An 18,452-nucleotide genomic window follows, 5' to 3' on the forward strand; every position below is an offset into this window, starting at 1 on the left:
CACTGACCTCCCCCTGTAGGACAGGAACGACCCCCTGTCCTGCTCACACACAGCGGACTAAAACACTGAGCTAATGTCGTGTCGTCGTTGAACCGGACTACGTGATAAAGTGATGCTGTCATAACCCCCCCCCCCCCCACCCACACCCCCACCCACCCCTCTTTTACCGCGGACACGGAGCCTCTCTCCCCGCCCGCACCTCCGCTGGACCCGCTGTGGCTGTCGCGGCGTCAGTGCGGATGTGGAGCCCGCAACGCGAAGCTGTTCAGCCGTTGGCAAGCACCGGAGAAGATGAAATGTTTTTCCCGTTATCTGCCGTACCTCTTCCGCCCTCCGAGCACTATCCTGTCCTCCACTTGCCACACAGAAGGTAGGGTAGGGTAAGGGTAAGGGTAGGGTGGTACCCCGAGGGGCTCTCACGGGACTGCTTACTTTGAATGTGAAGGCTGTTTCTCTAAAAGCTCCACTAATGGGCTGCGTCTGTTTTCTACACAAGCAGAAGTTTTACTGGTTTTTGGCGGTGGTAGACACGAGACAGTATATCCTACATTATTCATTAAGAAGTGACACATTCATCTGAGTTATTTATTTATTTATTTATTTACAGAGCAGACGTAAACATTTTTTTTTTTTTTTTTTTTAAAGCTTATCTATATCACTAAAGGTTTTATGACGTCATACACACGCATGACGTTTAGAAACACCTCACCAGTAATTCATAGGGTTTAAACTTTACAGTCATATGGAGGTGACTCAAAACTATGCAGATCAAACACCCACCTTCGCCACAAAGTTGGGAGCATGATATAATCCAAAAAAAAAAAAAAAAAAAAAAAAAAAAAAAAAATATATATATATATATATATATATATATATATATATATATATATATATATATATACATATATATATATATATCCATCCACTTACTACTAACGTAGTTAGTGTTTCTGATGTGGATTTGGAATGATTGATGATGTACTGCTCAACTTTTTTTTTACATTTTTTTATCGGCTTTACAAATGTTAGAATGTGTTTTAGTTTGGTACTATTAATGTAAGGCCTCTGATTTTTCATGATTGTGGAAAACTGAAGGAAAATATAGAATTCACTTCCTGAAGCATAAATTGGAAATATTATTATTATTATTTTAAAATATTTTGTTATGTATAGTGGCAATTTTGACACTGAATATCCCTCCACTTCCTAATAACGTTTTACTTGGCACAACATAGTCAGGGACTGTGATGTAAATGTGAGGACTAAATGTAAACAAAAGCAGAATGATTAAAACTTAGACTAAAGACATCAAACTTTTTTGTTTAAAAAAAAAAAAAAAAAAACCTGAAAAGGCTCATAAAAAAATTAAAATAACAACAAGTAAGGGTGTCCTGTTCCAAATATTGATATCTAATATTGGTTCGATATCAGATATATTATTATATATATTATAAAATTATCGGATTATATCGGCCAACATCCAAAATCTAAGATAGAAGCACTCTGATACATCATTTATTCTCTTTGGATTTATTGAGGTTATTGTTCAAATTAAATCAAACGTTATTCATAGCGAGTTTTTTGTATATAAAATATAATTCAAAATGCTTTACGTCATTAAAACTTTGCATAGATTAAAAAATACCCCACGCAAACACGCAACAAGAACGTAAACCAAACCCATGCACACAGACACATAAAACTGAGATGGTACAGAGGCTCTTGGAGGGAGTTTTTCCACACTCTATTATTTATTTTCTAATTATTTCATTACATTTTTGAATATTTTTATGTAATAATAAATGGGTCAGTTTTTCTCACACCTTTCTAACATTGCACCCTAAAATACGCAGAAGTTTGTGCAATCCGTGTTGATATCGTATCAATATGGGTACCAACTAACACTCAAGGCTGCAATATCAGTATACTGTATGCTTTTTTCTTTTATCATGATTCTACTCAAAAATAAAATGTCATAACCACTCTGATGTAGGCCAACACTAACCTGAGTCACCAAAGCCTCATATTCTGCCTGGTCAATCCATTGTGCTGATTGTGCTGTCAGAAGAGCGCAAAGAGGGTCTGAGTGTGTGTATAACCAACCATTTACTGGGTCATAATGTGGAGACTGAGCCATTGCATTATTTAGTCTTGCATGGTCGCCCTCCTTCCTGTGTGTGTGCTCTGCCCTCAGCCCTCTGGCAACCAAAGGAGGATTGTGTGTTACAGTATACAGTACAGCATGTGGTGGTCATAGTCTGGGCCCTTTGCAGCCTGTAGAGCTGCCCTATATATTACTGTGTCTCCATAAGACATGCTCATTCATTCATTCATTCACGCACTCACTATTTATTATTGAAAGTGTCTATTTGTACGGTTGCCGTACGGGCAACCCCTGGTGCTATTGGTACGGTTACCGAAGTACAAGTATGTAGCATCTTAGGGTTAGAGTTAGGGTTAGGGTTTGGTTATAACCCAATATCGCAACAATTTTTAGGGTTAGGGTTTGTGTTACTGCCATAATGAAAGTGTGTATTTGTACGGTTGCCGTACACCCAACCCCTGGTGCTATTGGTACGGTTACCGAAGTACAAGTTTGTTGCATCTTAGGGTTAGGTTTAGGATTATAACCCAATATCGCAACAATTTTTAGGGTTAGGGTTACTGCCATAAGGAAAGTGTCTATTTGTACGGTTGCCGTACGGACACCCTCCGTGCTATTGGTACGGTTACCAAAGTACAAGTACGTAGTATCTTAGGGTTAGGGTTAGGTTTAGGTTTAGGTTATAACCCAATATCACAACCATTTTTAGCGTTAGGGTTAGGGTTAGGTTTAGTCTTAGTCACGCCACCTAAACTGGCCAATGACTGACCTATCACGTGACCTAAACTGGCCAAATAGGGTGCTGCGTACGGATAGAATGTCGGTATATTGATACGACAACTGTACGGATAGCCACTGCCTTTATTATTTGCTTCACGACTCCCATTATCTTTATGTCTTGACAAGTGTTTTGTTTTTTTTCTTGCCCTCACGCTAACCCCAACCCCTCACTAACCTTTTGAGGCACGATGTATAAAATCAAAAGGAATAGTTTAGTTCATTTTAAAGAAAAAGCTACTCCTTAAACTCTTCAAATAAAATAAGCTTTTAAACACAGCCAAATGTCTTTTTCCAAGGGTTGCCACAGCTTGTCAATGTACAAAAGTCACAAATGTGATTTTTTTTCAAAAATGAAGAAAAATATGAATAAAAAAATATATTAAAAAAGCTTTTACCTACTGTAATATCTCATATCTCTTTCCTCAAAAGGTGAAACAGGTGTTAGATAAAGATAATTTGCTTTCTTAGGCTCTGTGGACAACCATAAGAGCCTGGACTGAGTGTAAACAATGTTTATTTGTGAGAGAGAGAGAGAGAGAGAGAGAGAGAGAGAGAGAGAGAGAGAGAGAGAGAGAGAGAGACAGCAGAAAACAACAAACCACTCATCATGTTACTAGAGTTAGGACTCAATGTTGTTGTTTGTGATGTGGATTTAAAATCCTGTACTGCTCATCTTTTATATCTGCTTTACAAATGTTAGAATGTGTTTCAGTTTTGTACAACTATTGTAAGGCTTGAAGGAAAATATAGAATTAACTTCCTGAAATGTAAATTGACAATATTGTTACTATTAAAATCTTTTGAATTATTTTGATTCATACATTTCTTTTAAAGAAAATCAAGTGCAAATGGCAATTTGACACCGAATATAGACTCACGCATGTTTTTGGAAATGATCACACAATTTGTCTTCATGGACAGGTGGACATAAACAGGAAAATGTCTATGTGAAAAATCTGTCCTAATATGATCAAATATGATGAGGGACTTCTACTTCTGAACTGCAAATAACTCTCTTACACGGACTAAACCCTTACCAACATGTTTTTTTGGGACATTATCACATGTTTCTGTACAATCTTTTTTATTTTATTTTTCATTTACATAATGATGCATGATTACTCTGTCATTTTTACTTTTTCCTGCGAGCCGAATTGGATGCTCCAAAGGGCCTGGATTTGGTCCCCGGGCCACGAGTTTGACGTGTGACATGATCTAAAGATTGACAGCGTGATAATCAATTTGTAGCTGCACTGCACAGTTTGTTTGTCCAATTATGAGGATGTGAAGTCACCACTCTTACACTTTTCACTCACCGTCTGAGTCTGGAGTGAAGCAGGAGTTTTTAATAAAGGAAGTAATGGATCAAAAACAACGCTCCAGCCACAGTTATATGATACATGTTCTCTTCCTGTTTGGAGTGTGGACAGAGAAACATGAAGCAGTTGTACTTGGATGGAAAGAGAGAGCGATGTTGAATGTCGTATGCTTGAAGGCTGGAGGAATGTGATGACACAGCAAATGACCTTGGAAATGTGACATGGGGGAAAAAAAGCCCATCCAGGACATCCTGTGTGATGTGTTTAAATAATGGTGGTGGTGGGAGGGGGGGGGGGCAGCAGCAGTCTGTGTAGATATTGTATTGGTGCTGTGTATATTCACCCACAGTGACTTGATGACCTTCTGCCCTTCCCAGGGAAACTTGCTGGTTTTGAAGAGGTTGACAGATGAGCATTGTTGTTGTTGGTCACTTCAGGGTAGATGACTGTGCAGTATAAGCATGTTAGTAGAAACAGATTACATCATAAGCCATGTGCTGGACTTCTCTGTGTGTGTGTGTGTGTGTGTGTGTGTATCCTGGACATTTTGAATCAGGGGTCACCAACCTAGCTGAAACTGTGAGCTACTTTTCAGTCCGAAGGGTTACCAGTTAAAAAATCACTTCTTATATACTACATTTTGACGGTCTCTCTTTAATTAGAGAGTAAAATACTAAGGAATGCTAGCAGTGACTTAAAAAGGTAGGAAATAATTAATTATATAGGGATATTGATATCGGATATTGGTCCGATATCAGCCAGAAATTATTATATTATATTTATTCCTTTGTAGAATACTGTAGATATTATGTTGAATGTTAAAATGTATGTAACCAATAGGTTAATAATAAATGGGTCAGTTTTTCTCATACCTACTGTTGCTGACTATTGTTCTCTGTTTGAGTGACATCACTTGATCAAACCTTTTCTAACATTCCACACTACAAAATAATTAATACAAGTATGTATGATTCGTGCTGATATTGTATCTTATCGGTATCGGCCAATACTCAAGGCTGCAATATTGGTATCGTATCGGAAGTGAAAAAGTTGTATCGGGACATCCCTATAATTAAATAATAAATAATTTATTCAGGCAACTTTTTTTCCGCTAATTTACTTTGATCTCCTGACATGTTTCGACTGTCAACTGCCAGTCCTCTTCAGAGGTGTCTGCTGATCGCTTTGATGTTTCCTTGACTTCTGCCTAATATTTCCAGCAAGTTATTTTTGAATAATACTGTATATGAAGGTTTTATTTATTCAGACTACTGTTTTTCACATCAAAGCGATCAATTCAATTACATTCAACTTTATTTGTATAGCGCAATTTACAACAAAGTCATCTCAATGCGTTCATCAAAATATAAAAATCATAATAAGAAAGAAAAAAACCCAACAAGATCCACATGAACAAACTTTAGCGACAATGGAAAGAAACAACTCCTTTTTAACAGGAAGAAATCTCCAGCAGAACCAGGTTCAGAGGTGTCAGCCATCTGCCTCGACTGTTTGGCGTTATTGGACCTGAGGAGGAACAGAACAGGATAGAGAGATAGAACATCAGAGTGTCCCAGACTAGTTGAGCCATGAACTACAGACCAGAAACACCTGAAACAGAGAAGAGAGAGAAGGGTGAGGAGAAGGCACTGACTGCAGAAAAACATGATACAATATTATCAAATCAGCCTGCCTTGGCCTTGGGCCTCGCCCCCAGTGGCCGAGTTAACACTTATTGTAAAGGTGATGAATCTCTTCCCGTTTATTGGTAAGCTAACTGCGGTTAAGTTATGTTATGATTCATGATCAGCAGACGCCTCTGAAGAGGACTGGCAGTTGACAATCGAAACATGTCAGGACATCAAAGTGAATTTTCAGGAAAACAGTTGCCTGAATAAATAAAAGCTTAACATAGTAGAGGTAGGAAATGTTGAGGTTTCAACATGAAACACTCTATTTATCCTCGTTTATGCAATTGTTTCAATTTCTTGAAAAGTTATAGAAAATCCACATTGCGTTTTTTTTCTTGTTTTGGTATATATTTTAATATATCATATGTTTTATAACATGCCACTTATCTTTGTGAGTTTGAATCCTGTAAAGTAAATAAGTTCATTGGTGACTAGAGCTCCTGAGGGCACCTCACATGGTCCATGAGGGCTACCTGGTGCCCGTGGGCCCCGTGTTGGTGACTCCTGTTTTGGATCATGTGTTTCAGAGATTCATGGTCTGGTTTTTGCTGCCTTCCTTTACATAAGTCGTTTGTTCTGCCTGTGTTCCCTGAAGATTTCTATCCTCCCCATCCCACATCACTCAGTCTGCGCTGCTGTGATGGATGAAATCTTAAAGTCCTGTGATGGGTGTGTGTCTGCGTGTGTTTCATTGCTTCTGCTTTTGTGTGGCACTCATTAATAATGTGTGTCGTCAACTCACTACGTCTCTCATCCTGTCATCAAGTGGGCTCAACCTGCATCAATATCCTCCTTTTCGTTGCCATGGCGTCTGGGTAAACTCGGAGATGAAAGACTTTTAGAGCGTGAAAACTGTACGCCATGTAGCCAGCTCTGTGTGTGTGAGTGTGCACGAGCTTTGTGTTTGTGTGTATTTATTCTTAAACCATTACAGGAAGCATTTCCTGACACTGTCTGATGGGAACCGAGTGTGGCACCAGTTTGGAGCAGTCGTTCAGTTGTACTCTTTCTGTTTTTGCGATCGCAGCTGTTTCCGGCTGGGTTGTTTTCCTGACAGACTTTCAGTCGTTATTATGGCCCTCTTGCTGTGTGCCACTGGGAATGAACATGAACACTGCTGCATACGGACATCACTCAAACACATGCACGGGAGGGACTGCTCTTTTTTCTGTTTGCTGAGCTTTTCAAAATGGAGCCTATTTTTCAACATGAAGGCCATTCCAGTAATTAACGTTGTTGTTGCTGATTTATGAAAGCACTATGGCTGTTATGCTGTCAGTTGAATAGTTTCCTGTGACGGGGCATTTGATTGCGACATAAAGGGTAAACTGTAGGTTTAGATAGTATCTCATATGGAGCGAGAGACTTCTAGATTTGGTTCCCTTTTCATATTAAGTATTTACTTCTGTAGCAGAATCGGTTTTATAGGTACTTGTACAGTGCCCGTCGGAAGTATGTATTCATATAGTGGGAGGAGCTTTAAGTAGAGTTGTCAATTATGGCCAAATGAGTATGTGTTTGAAGGTAACATGTACAAAGAGGTGTACATACTCTGTACTCTGTAGTATTATAAAGGGGTTTATTTGCGGGTGCAAAGTAAAATAGCGTGTGCAATTTTCCCTGGTTTAATTGTATGGGACATGTGATGATAAATTGAAAAATAAAGTTTGCACCAATGTTCGCTGGACTTAAGCAAATGGATAATAAATGTCATCCCCTGTCCTTAGACTCTCATTCGGCAAGGAAAAACTCAAAAAACCCAGTGGGAAAATGAATTACACACAAACATGTCATGTACATCTAAGGTGCGCATTAGGTTATGAAAATTCGGGGAGAAATTTGCTCCACACACGCACACACACACACGCAGACGGTCCTTGCTTTAATAGAAGGATGATAGAATATTTTTTTTGTGAAAAAGAATTGATATAATGAGTGATGCACTCAGACAGTAAATGGTTTTAATGTGTAAAAAAAATCACATGTCTTTTATTTGGTTTTTTTTTATGTTTGTGAAGAAAGAAAATAACATGTTTTTAAAAAGTAACAAACTCCATATAATGTCAATATAAAGCTGAGAATTTAGCTGTGGTAACGTTATAATAAATGTCCTACTCTAAATTTTCCTTAATTCATTTATGCATAATTTTGTAAATGATCAGTTTTGTTAGACATTTATCAAAGTTTACAAATCTAGCTGGAGAACATTTTTTTTAAATAATTTTTTTATTTCATTTTAAACAGACAGGCTTTGAGCTTTTTAAAGATACCTAACTCATAAAATATACATCACTGCAGAAAAAGTGACTGCTTTGGTTGTTTTGCTTGTTTTGGTCTTAAATGTGTTGGCCCACTTTCAATGTCCTTATCAGCATCGTTTCTAGCTGCAGCCGTTTCAAGTGTCATGATAAGCGCACTCATCAGCGTTAGCATTTCATGGCTAAACAACAACACTTTTAGTTATTCTGAAATTTAGCTGGTTTTGGTAATTTAATTGAAATTTAGTTTATGAAGCTCTGAAGTGAAGGGGATATTTTTGACCTAATAGTGTGGTTTGGATATTCTTTAAATTTGCACCTGTGGAAATACAAATATATGCACTTTTTTGTGTTATTAGCAGTAGTCTTACAAAAAAGTATTGTTCTTTCTTTACTATTTCTTTGTTATGAAGCTAGTCACTGGTGACCAGAGGTGTAAAGAGTTCTGATGTATTATACTGAAGTAGAAGTACTGTTACTTGATTGAAATTGTAGCTCAAGTACAAGTAAAAGTAAGTCATACATAAAACACTCAAGTACAATTAAAAAGTGGCTCAATTAAATAGTACTCAAAGTAAAAGTTACGAGTTGCTTTTGACCCCATGTTCATTTTTTGGTAATAAATCTTGCCACGGTTCCTTTGCATCTCATGTATGAACTTAAAAAGGAAGAGACAAAATCTTGCAGAATTGGAACTTTTTCATTTATTTTCCACAAAGGCATCTGTATAAAACACTAATAACCAGTGAGTTTTATTAAAAATAAAAAATGATTAAACTCTTAAGTATAGCTACATTTATGAACTCTAAAACTGAAAAAATAACCAGCATTCAATGCTGTTTTGGTCGGCTATGATGTGATGCATTTAAATGTTGTCTGTTCATTTCATTTTTAGTAGTTTCACAATGTCCGTCGATCACTTTAAAACAAAAAATTGTAAGTTCAGTACAAGTAAAATTACTGATTTTGAATTATACTATAAAAAAAGTACAAGTACCCATAAAAGCAACTCAATTGCAGTAACGTAAGTACTTGTAATCCATTACTTTCACCTCTGCTGGTGACATAACTATGTGTTATCACACATCATACATCGTACATGTAATACAATGATTACCCTCCTGGAGCTAACATTAGCTATTAGCGATGATGAGGTCATTGTAATGCAAATGAAATGTCAGGTTAGAACTACAAAGAAGATCTTTTTTTTTAAAAACCCTCAGCAGGATGTGATTGAGTGTTCATAGTTCTACTGCAGATATTTTATTGTGAAATCAAATGATTAACAGCAGCATAATTTGGAGGAAAATCTCCATATTGACACATTTTCCTCCACTTCCCTACAAGTTGGTGGGAACTGAAATCAGCCTGTAGCTCTCCTAACACTTAGTGAAAACCACTGCAACATATCAGTATCATTCTAACACAGCACTCGCCTGAAATCTCTCTGTACCACAAACACTTCCTGCTAGCATTACACAGCATGAGGGCACGAAAACAACTACAGAAGTGAGCAATTACTTGCAAAGCTGCTTCTCCCCGCACTCGCAGCTTCACAGGAGGAAGTGTGTGTTTCAGCATACGCAATGACGTAAGCCTCTTATGTCAACTTTTTTTTCCCCCCTCACTGTTTGCTATGAATTGAGAATAGATATTGGCTGTGACCAAACGGCGAGACTTGGTGTTAAACAGCATCGACCGCGCTCCTGTTGGGAGCCCTAGAGCCAGACAAAGAGGCTCCTTATCAAGCTGGACGGCTAGGCCTGTGTGCTGTGGTTGACAGGCTGCAGCAGAGACACAGTGACTATTGGGACTGCATGGGGTATATATATAGAACATCGGAATGGGCTTAGTCTTTCTTGATGCCTCCTTTATTGCCCATCTAAAACATTGTAAAACTTCACACGTCAAAAACGTTCATCCCGAAAAGGGTTGAACCATTAAACACCCTACTACTTATATTACAGTACATCAAACAGTTCAATGTAAATCTTTGTTGAAATACTTGCCATTCACGTTGGAGTACATAAAAAGTAATTAACAATTAATTATCAAGCAAACGGAGCAGTAAGAAGTACTGATGCGAAGCTGCCTGAATATTAAGCTATCAGGCTTTTTGAAGAAAAACAAATGTGTGTAAACTCTTAATATAGTGACCAAAAATGTGTATGTTTTCTATCATTGAATCAGCCTGAAGGACTGCCTCTGCCACAAAGCATTGGCCTGTTTTATTGAGCGTTAGAGCTGATTGTAAGGTTTTTGTTTTTAAATGACTACATCCACAGCACAGCCATATCCCAAAGACACTAAAAACTAAAATTAAACCCATGCAACAAAAAGTCCTATTGCTGTGTATAACCAATCTTTGAGATTCTCCTCTCAAGTGAGAATACTGGTTTTGGCTGTAACTGTAGATACAAGAGTCTCCCGTCACAAATACCAATTATTGTATTAATCTCGACTAGATTAAAAAAAATGGTAATGGGAAATTTATGAGGGTCCTATAAATCGTTTTAATATTTCTTCTAATCTTCTTCCTAATAAATTAGTGAACCTTGACTTTTTAGCTTCCCAGTAGACTTATTTTTTAACACCAAAGTGCACACAGTACTAATTGCATGTTATAGTAACAACCTTAACTCAACTCAACTTTATTTATATAGTTTACAACAAAGTCATCTCAGCGCGCTTAACAAAATATATGGTCCATAGTATGAAAGAAAGAAAGAACCCAACAAGATCCACATGAACAAGCAGTTCTCCCTCACATTAAAAACTCCCTCTTTTTATAGGAAGAAATCTCCAGCAGAACCAGGTTCAGAGGTGGCAGCCATCCGCTTCCACTGGTTGGGTTAGTGGACAGAAGGGCGAACAGAAAAGGGTAGTCCATCCAAATGTCCCAGACTAGTTGAGTCGTGAACCATCAATCAGGAACCACCAGCTCTAACATCAAGACACCTGAAACAGAAAAGAGAGCCCTCGGTGAGCGAGGAGAAGGCACAGACTGCAGGAAAAACATGATACACTCGTTCCCAGTGGTTAGGTTAATATTAATATTAAACTACTAGCAGCATGTAGTGATCTCAGCGATCAGTAGGGACACTTATCCGCATTTAAATTATCGCAACTATACGATGTAAATGAGTAGGTTATGATTGTAATGGTCTCTCGCAATGGTCTGAGATGTTGACCATTTATGTGTAATGGTCTGTGATTGTGACCAAACAACGAGACCAAAACAGTAGTACATTTAATTTAGGAATAATCTAAAGCTGGAAATGACAAAAGCAGCAGTCTTTGTTTTTTTAATGTGATGTATCATGAGCAGGGTCTAGTATTGTGTCCCACTGTGAGTGTAACACAAAGATCCTACATTTATGCCCAGTGTGTGCTTTTACTGTTCCGTCTGAATGGAGTCCTACACGACGTGGATAAATAATGCAGAGCCTGCCCCTGGTATGAGGCAGCAGACAGCAGCAGTACATGAAGTACCAGCCAGTGTGTGGCTGCTGTCTCGTTTCAGTACCACCTCACAAGCCCAGCCCTGCAATTATACTGGAAATACATGTGAATGGCTAGTAGACGACATGACGTCACATTGCTGAGTCTTTCCTCTTCTCCTTTGAGCACCTTTTCTTTTCATATTTTTATTTGAGAACATTTTTTTTCAAAATGTACATCTCTGCACAGTGTCTGGGAATTTCTGCACATTTGTTGCTGCTGCTGTTGTTTTTTTGAAATGCACATCTTGCACAATATCTGCATTTTTTTGGGAAATCTGTCTTTTTAGTTTTACCATTTATATTCCGTATATATTTTATAATCTTTCTACTGTTAGTTTTACACCGTGGCTCAGAGAGAAACGTTTTTTTTTTTTTCTCGATTCTTCTGTATGTCCAGCACATGTTGAAAAATTGATATTAAAGATGACTTTGACTTTTTTTTTTACTTTGACTTTAGGAATAAGTGCTGATTGCAACAGTGACTCAATTTATAATACTCCCATATTACTGGACAGAATAGCATTATTACATGACAGCTTTTAGTATCAACGCCACATTAGTGAGCTGGGACTCTATTCTAGAAATAATTACCTCCTATGTAAGATAATTTTAGCTCATTTGCCATTAAATATTCAAAACGTAATTGGTAAAGGTTGGACGATATATCGTGTGACAAAATATTGCAATATTAAAATGTCATGATGGGGGCTAAGATTAAAACAAATATCACACAATCTATTACACACACATTGTTGTGGTTTGTTTTTTTGTTTTTTCTTCCTATTGAGTTGAAAAGGTCATACCTAGAGTAAGCATGAAAGTATGTCCAGAGTGAAAGTCAAGAAAAAGCATCGTTATTTTTCCTACTACAATTTATTTGTGTTTCTTTGTCTTTTACATACACTAAGTGTAAATATCTGTTTTTTTTTTGTTTTTTTTTTTTTTTTGCACAAATGTGCTTTACGCATGGGGAGCTTGGCAGATTCAGGTGGTGACTGAGGTGATTCTACTCCTGATTTCTTTCCAAAATATTGTATCATTATTGTGAACCCTTTATCGTCGATCATATCGTATCGTCCCACCTCTAGTAATTGGCTAATATTCAAGGATAAACAAACCAAAATACAAATATAGCTGAACTGAAACACCATTATATGTAACCATTACTATAGTAGGAATGAGAGGTGATTTAAAAGCTGCGTATGCAACAAAAAGCAGCTAAAACGCACACTTGTGGAGGTCGACATGTTTGACAAACTGTGACGTAGTAATTACTCAAGGAAGTGTAGCATTTGAAGGCAACCGATCGTTCTGATGGTATCGTATACTTACCCATTTTAGACTTTCTGTGGGAGCGAAGCAGGACAGAGTCTAGTCCTGAATGTGATGTCAACAAAATAACATGCTAAAGCTCATTGGTTGAAATCTCCATAATAACAATGCCCACACACAAAGGAATATTCAATGTATTTGAAGGCTACAAGTGGATAAATAGGATGGCATATAAAACATTTATTAGAAATACATTGAATTTACAAAGTTTAGCATATATTCAGGCACCTTAGACACCTTATCTCTTGAGTAATCCCAAAAATCACATTTCGATACTCAGATATAATGACAACAGAGCTACTAAGCAATGTGCTAATCCACCATTGAAAGACATTTTGACACACTCCATCCATCCATCCATCCATCCATCCATCCATCCATCCATCCATCCACCCATCCATCCATCTACCATCCATCCATCCATGCATGCATCCATCCATCCACCATGCATGCATGCATCCGTCCATCCATCCATCCATGCATCCATCCATCCATCCATCCATCCATGCATCCATCCACCCATCCACCCACCCATCCACCCATACATGCACCCGTTCACCCATGCATCCATCCATCCATCTATCCATTCATCAACCATCCATCAAAACAGTATTTTTCCACATCAGTTAAGGACTCAGTAGAAATGCTGCTGCCTTGTCATCTTTTGAACATTTAGCTGAATTCAAAATGAGAATTACTTTGAAGAAGAAAAAAAACATGTCTTGACAAGCATTTTTTCTTTACAATCTAAATTGCTTAGACTTGAGCAAGATTATAAAAACTGTCACGGCAACAGTGCCACGCTCTGGGATTATGAGACATGTTTGAATACCAGTGTTAGGGATGAGCAGCCATTTTCTTATTTGCACTACATTTTAAGAACAAAGCTCAAGAGACGATAAATCTGAGGGCAAGTTTCAACAAAAGGAAAATATTTGCCAGTTGTGTATTAATGAGTGTGAAGACCATTTAATGAAATCAATGTGAACATTTTTTTTAATTGCGTGTTACTTTAGTATTTTTGGTTTGTATATGTCAAAAAGTGAAGCCTTAGAATAAAATACATTTATTGAATTAACTGTATTATTGTTTAATTAATAAATCCCACAACAAGCACATTTACAAATTCAGTCTTACTGACCTTTAAAATGTGCTAATGTAGTTACCTTTGTTCCCAAGTGTTTATTGTTCTGACCTAATGGTTCTGTGGCCCAATTAGCTTGTTTGTGCTCAGAAGCCTGGTGCTTAAAAATGACTTATTATATAAAATAATGTACTTATTTAAATATGACTATACATTTTTTACAAACAAACAGAAGTGGACATGTGACAAATATGAGGTTTATGGCCACAGATGTTGATGAAAAGATCAAAGCTCAGGAGAGAAGAAGCAGGATAGTGCTAAAGATGGCTTCACTCAACCCTCCTGGTGCGTTTCAAAGTTGCTGAGTGTAAGAAAGCGAGGTCAGGTGGTAGAGCAGAGCTGGTGGTGGATGTAGAAATGGATCGGGGGGAGGGGAGAAGATGAGAGTGCAGATTTTGGGGTTGAAAAAAAAAACGAAAAAAAAAAACCGCTCTCCGGCAGAGCTGAATATCCAGCTTGGCTGTGACACACAGTGTTGCCTGTTTTCATACTAAACATTCAACTTTGGACCATAACAAGTTCCAACTGAGCAACACCTCCTATACCCCCCCCCCCCCCTTCCACATTTGTACTTTTTCATCTTATCCTCATTTTTTAACATCTCTGCTTTCCGTCTCTGTTTTTAATTTTCCTCACCTTCACTTTATATTTCTCTCACCCTGCTTTTATGTCCAGTATGAAGGGAGTACAGAGGGGTGTGGGGTATAGGACCTGGGCCTCCAGGTTACCATAGTGATACTTTGTATCCTGATGTCATTAGTATTGATGGTGTGCAGTTAGAGCTGGCAGTCCTGGCACAGGGGCTGTTTACTGTTTGTGCTGAACCTAGGCCACTCACTGTGAGATTACTGTGTGTCTGTGTGTGCGGTAAAACACCTTCTGTTGTATTCCATGAGGTGGTGGTGGTGGTGGTGGTGGTGGAGGGTGAGACAGAATTGAAATCAAAGGGAAATGAATCAGTGATTGGATGCTTGGGGTCCAGGTGCTGGATATGGACCAGAAGGATGCTTAGCGTAGTGGAAATGTTTGTTCCTTAAAGAAAAAAGTTACACACTTCTCTCTGACTGCCCGTCCCACTTCTTATTCTTCTGGTTTCATACTTGGCTTGTGTGTCCATGAAGATAAATGTCCTCTCGTAGCACCACTCCTCTCAGAAAATGTATATATGTGTGTGCTGAATAATCAAATCCCATGGTTACTCCTCTGTCTACACCCTGCCCATCGCAGGCTCATATTTTGATAACTATGGCTATTCTTCAGCTGGCAGGTTACAACCACTGTGTTGTAAGAGTAATTATTTCTGCTTTGCTGTTTGAGGCCAGTGGTGGAACAAATTATGGATCCCATATTGATACATTTACATCACATTAGAAGAGAGAGAGAGAACATGTGTTGCTGGGCTGTTTTTAGTCATATGCAACACCTAACCCAGTGGTTCCCAACCTTTTTTGGTTCCTGACTTCATTTTGACATCAAGAATTTCCTGGCGACCCTAAAGTAGGGCTGCACGATTAATCAAATTTTAATCATGATCACGATTGTGGTTGTCTCGATTAAATTAACCTGATCATCGGCAATATTTATGTTTAGAACTAATAGTGCATTTATTCAGTTCGCCTTTGTTGTATTTAAAATTCTTGGGGTAATTTTTTTTTAATAATTTCTTTTAATTATAATTCCATTTTAAAGCTTAATATTGCACTGTAAACTGTACACATTGTTTGTTTAAAAGTAGTGCAATAAAAGCACAGATTTTTCCCTAATATGATAAATTATAGTGATTCCCATATTGATCAAAATAATCATGATTATCATTTTGGTAGTCCTAGCCTAAAGACAGGATTACTTTTTGATCATGTTTGTTATATTGTATTAAAAAAAATACACAGTAGCCAGGATTAGTGACAAGTTGTGCCAGCTCAGATATTTATTATTATTATTATTATTATTATTATTATTATTATTATTATTATTATTATTATTATAACTAGATTTATATTTGACAAAATGAAAGTATAGAATATACTGTAGTTGTTTAAGATTGTGTGTTGTTTTAATTTGAAAAAGTATATAATTAGTATTTTTTTTTTTCAATCAATTACTAAACATTTAAAGCGACCCGATTTCAATTCCAGGCGACCCCACATAGGGTCCCGACCCCATGGTTGAAAAACACTGACCTAACCTGTTAGTTTCTCTTAGAATGCCAAAAACCAGACTTAAGTGCACATTTAGTCCCAAAACTAACAATAAATCACATGTTGAATATTAGAGAGTTCTTCAAACTTCCTCTGTCAGTTCCTTTAATTTTTATTTACATTTGCTCGTGCATATGTATATGTACTGTACAATAAAACGGCGCTAATTCAGAGGCAAGCAGTTGTAAAAACAGCTGAAGAGTTGATGGTCCACTTCCTGCTCCACCCACTCCCTGTGTTTATTTTTGGAAGGAAACTCCACCCAAATTGTCTTGTATGAATCTGAGTGAGTATTCAGTGATAGTAGAATGTCAGCTAGAGCATTCAGTTGTTTATCTTCACCAGTATGACTGTGATGTGAATAAAAAAAAGGAATTATCCTAAAGTTTTAAAAAAGAATAGTCGAAATAATAGCTCCTCCCCCCCAAAAAAAATAGTTTCTAAAATCTGATTTTGTATAATTTAAATTTTTGATTAAACTTTGAGAACTCTACACTTTACATAATGTTGTGCAATAATGTAAATATATTATATTGTCACTTATATAAAATGTAGTCATTAGTTATTCTTGAAGAATACAGAAAAAAATGAAGCTAAACTGCACATTTCTGACTTTTATTTGTGATGAATTCTTTCCAATGACTTTTCATCATTTTTGTCTTCAATCATTCATGACATTTTATTTGTCCCTTTAATAATAGATGTCATTATGCAGCCAGCGACAAAACATTGACATTAGAGCCGACCAAGGCCGACTGCTATGATACTTCCTTAGTTATACATCCTCGCGGTTAAGTAGAAAAATAAATGCTCAGTGTGAACCAGTGTGAATACTTTAAAATTAAACGTGTTCTTGTTAGTCATTACATCCTGTACCTTATCTTTAGTTTCCGTATCTTTGCACATTGATTTTCTCATGGCCTGACTGAGCTTTTGTTGTTTAACATTCCCTTTCCCACTGATCAGCCCCTGATAGGAAACAGCTTCAAGTTCATGCAATTGTGATAACCCCCCCCCAACCCCCCCCCCCCCCCCCCCCCCCCCCCCCCCCCCCCCCCCCCCCCCAAAAAAAACAGCAACTTTGTCTTTGAATTCAATTCAATGCCTTTATTGTCATTATACAAAGTACAACGACTTTTCCAGCTTCTCCTATTTACAGTGCAGAACATGTTAAAAGAATACAATCATTACAGTTTGTAATAAAATTAGTTCATTAACAATATAAGGATAAAAGATAAATGTTTATACAAGTGAACACTATGGCTTCAAGATAAAGGGTGTGGTTCCAGAATTCATACATGTAATTTTGAATCTGGCCAGGTGGTGGTGCTCTAAGATTATCTGTGATCTACTGCTGCCAGGGCTTTTTTTGGACTCCAATTCAATCCCATTACATTTGAGTAGATATTCCAGTGTGAGTTGCTGGTGAGAGCAAGAAGAACGACATGCAGAGAGAAAGAATGAGAGAGAGAGAGAGTCAGGCAGATGGGCAGACTCGACCTGTTTTAATCACAGATAGCTGTAATGAATGGAAAAGGTAGTGACTGATAAAAAAAAGTACAAGTGATTGAAACCGACGACCGTCCAGTTACCAAAACTGAATTATTTGTACAAAACATCTCATTTTAAATTGTTCTATAGATGACAGACAGACAGACAGATGGATGGACCACTTTTGCCAGCTCTTACATTAGACCTGGCAAATCCCTGAGGGTTTTCCAGCAGTGATCCGTTCTGACCTGATCAATACATCTAGCAATAAAAATTAAGCCCTGTCTCTATGAGAAACTGTCCTGTTGCAACTTATTGACAAGTTTCTGGGAAATATGTTTCAAAGAATTTATCACCACAGCAGGAGATACTGATCCACCTTAAGCTTGACTCTACGTGTGTGTGTGTGTGTGTGTGTGCTGGTGGATGGACAGCTTGCCACCCTGTGGGCACCAGCCTGTCTGTGATCCACGCTGGCAGCTGCTCTGCCAAATGGGATTTTCTTGAAGATTATAGACTTCTAAGTGTGACACGCATTTGTTTGTCTCTGTTGTTGACAGAGTGCGTGTGTGGACTATTACATTAAAGACACAAGATGTAGGCCTATTTGTGTGTGTGTGTGTGTGTGTGTG

General features: G+C 37.7%; 1 protein-coding gene across 1 annotated transcript in view; it reads left to right on the plus strand.

The window, feature by feature from the left end:
* The window catches only part of ppp2r2ba (protein phosphatase 2, regulatory subunit B, beta a), a 57,703-nt gene continuing 39,251 nt past the window's right edge, over positions 1 to 18,452 (plus strand). Inside the window, exon 1 of the mRNA XM_028459350.1 lies at positions 1 to 370. Coding sequence (XP_028315151.1) covers positions 292 to 370 — 79 coding nt within the window. The 5' untranslated portion in view covers positions 1 to 291. The remainder of the gene's footprint in view (positions 371 to 18,452) is intronic.

The sequence above is a fragment of the Gouania willdenowi genome, chromosome 10 (genome assembly GCF_900634775.1).
Source record: "Gouania willdenowi chromosome 10, fGouWil2.1, whole genome shotgun sequence".
Taxonomy (NCBI): Eukaryota; Metazoa; Chordata; class Actinopteri; order Blenniiformes; family Gobiesocidae; genus Gouania; species Gouania willdenowi.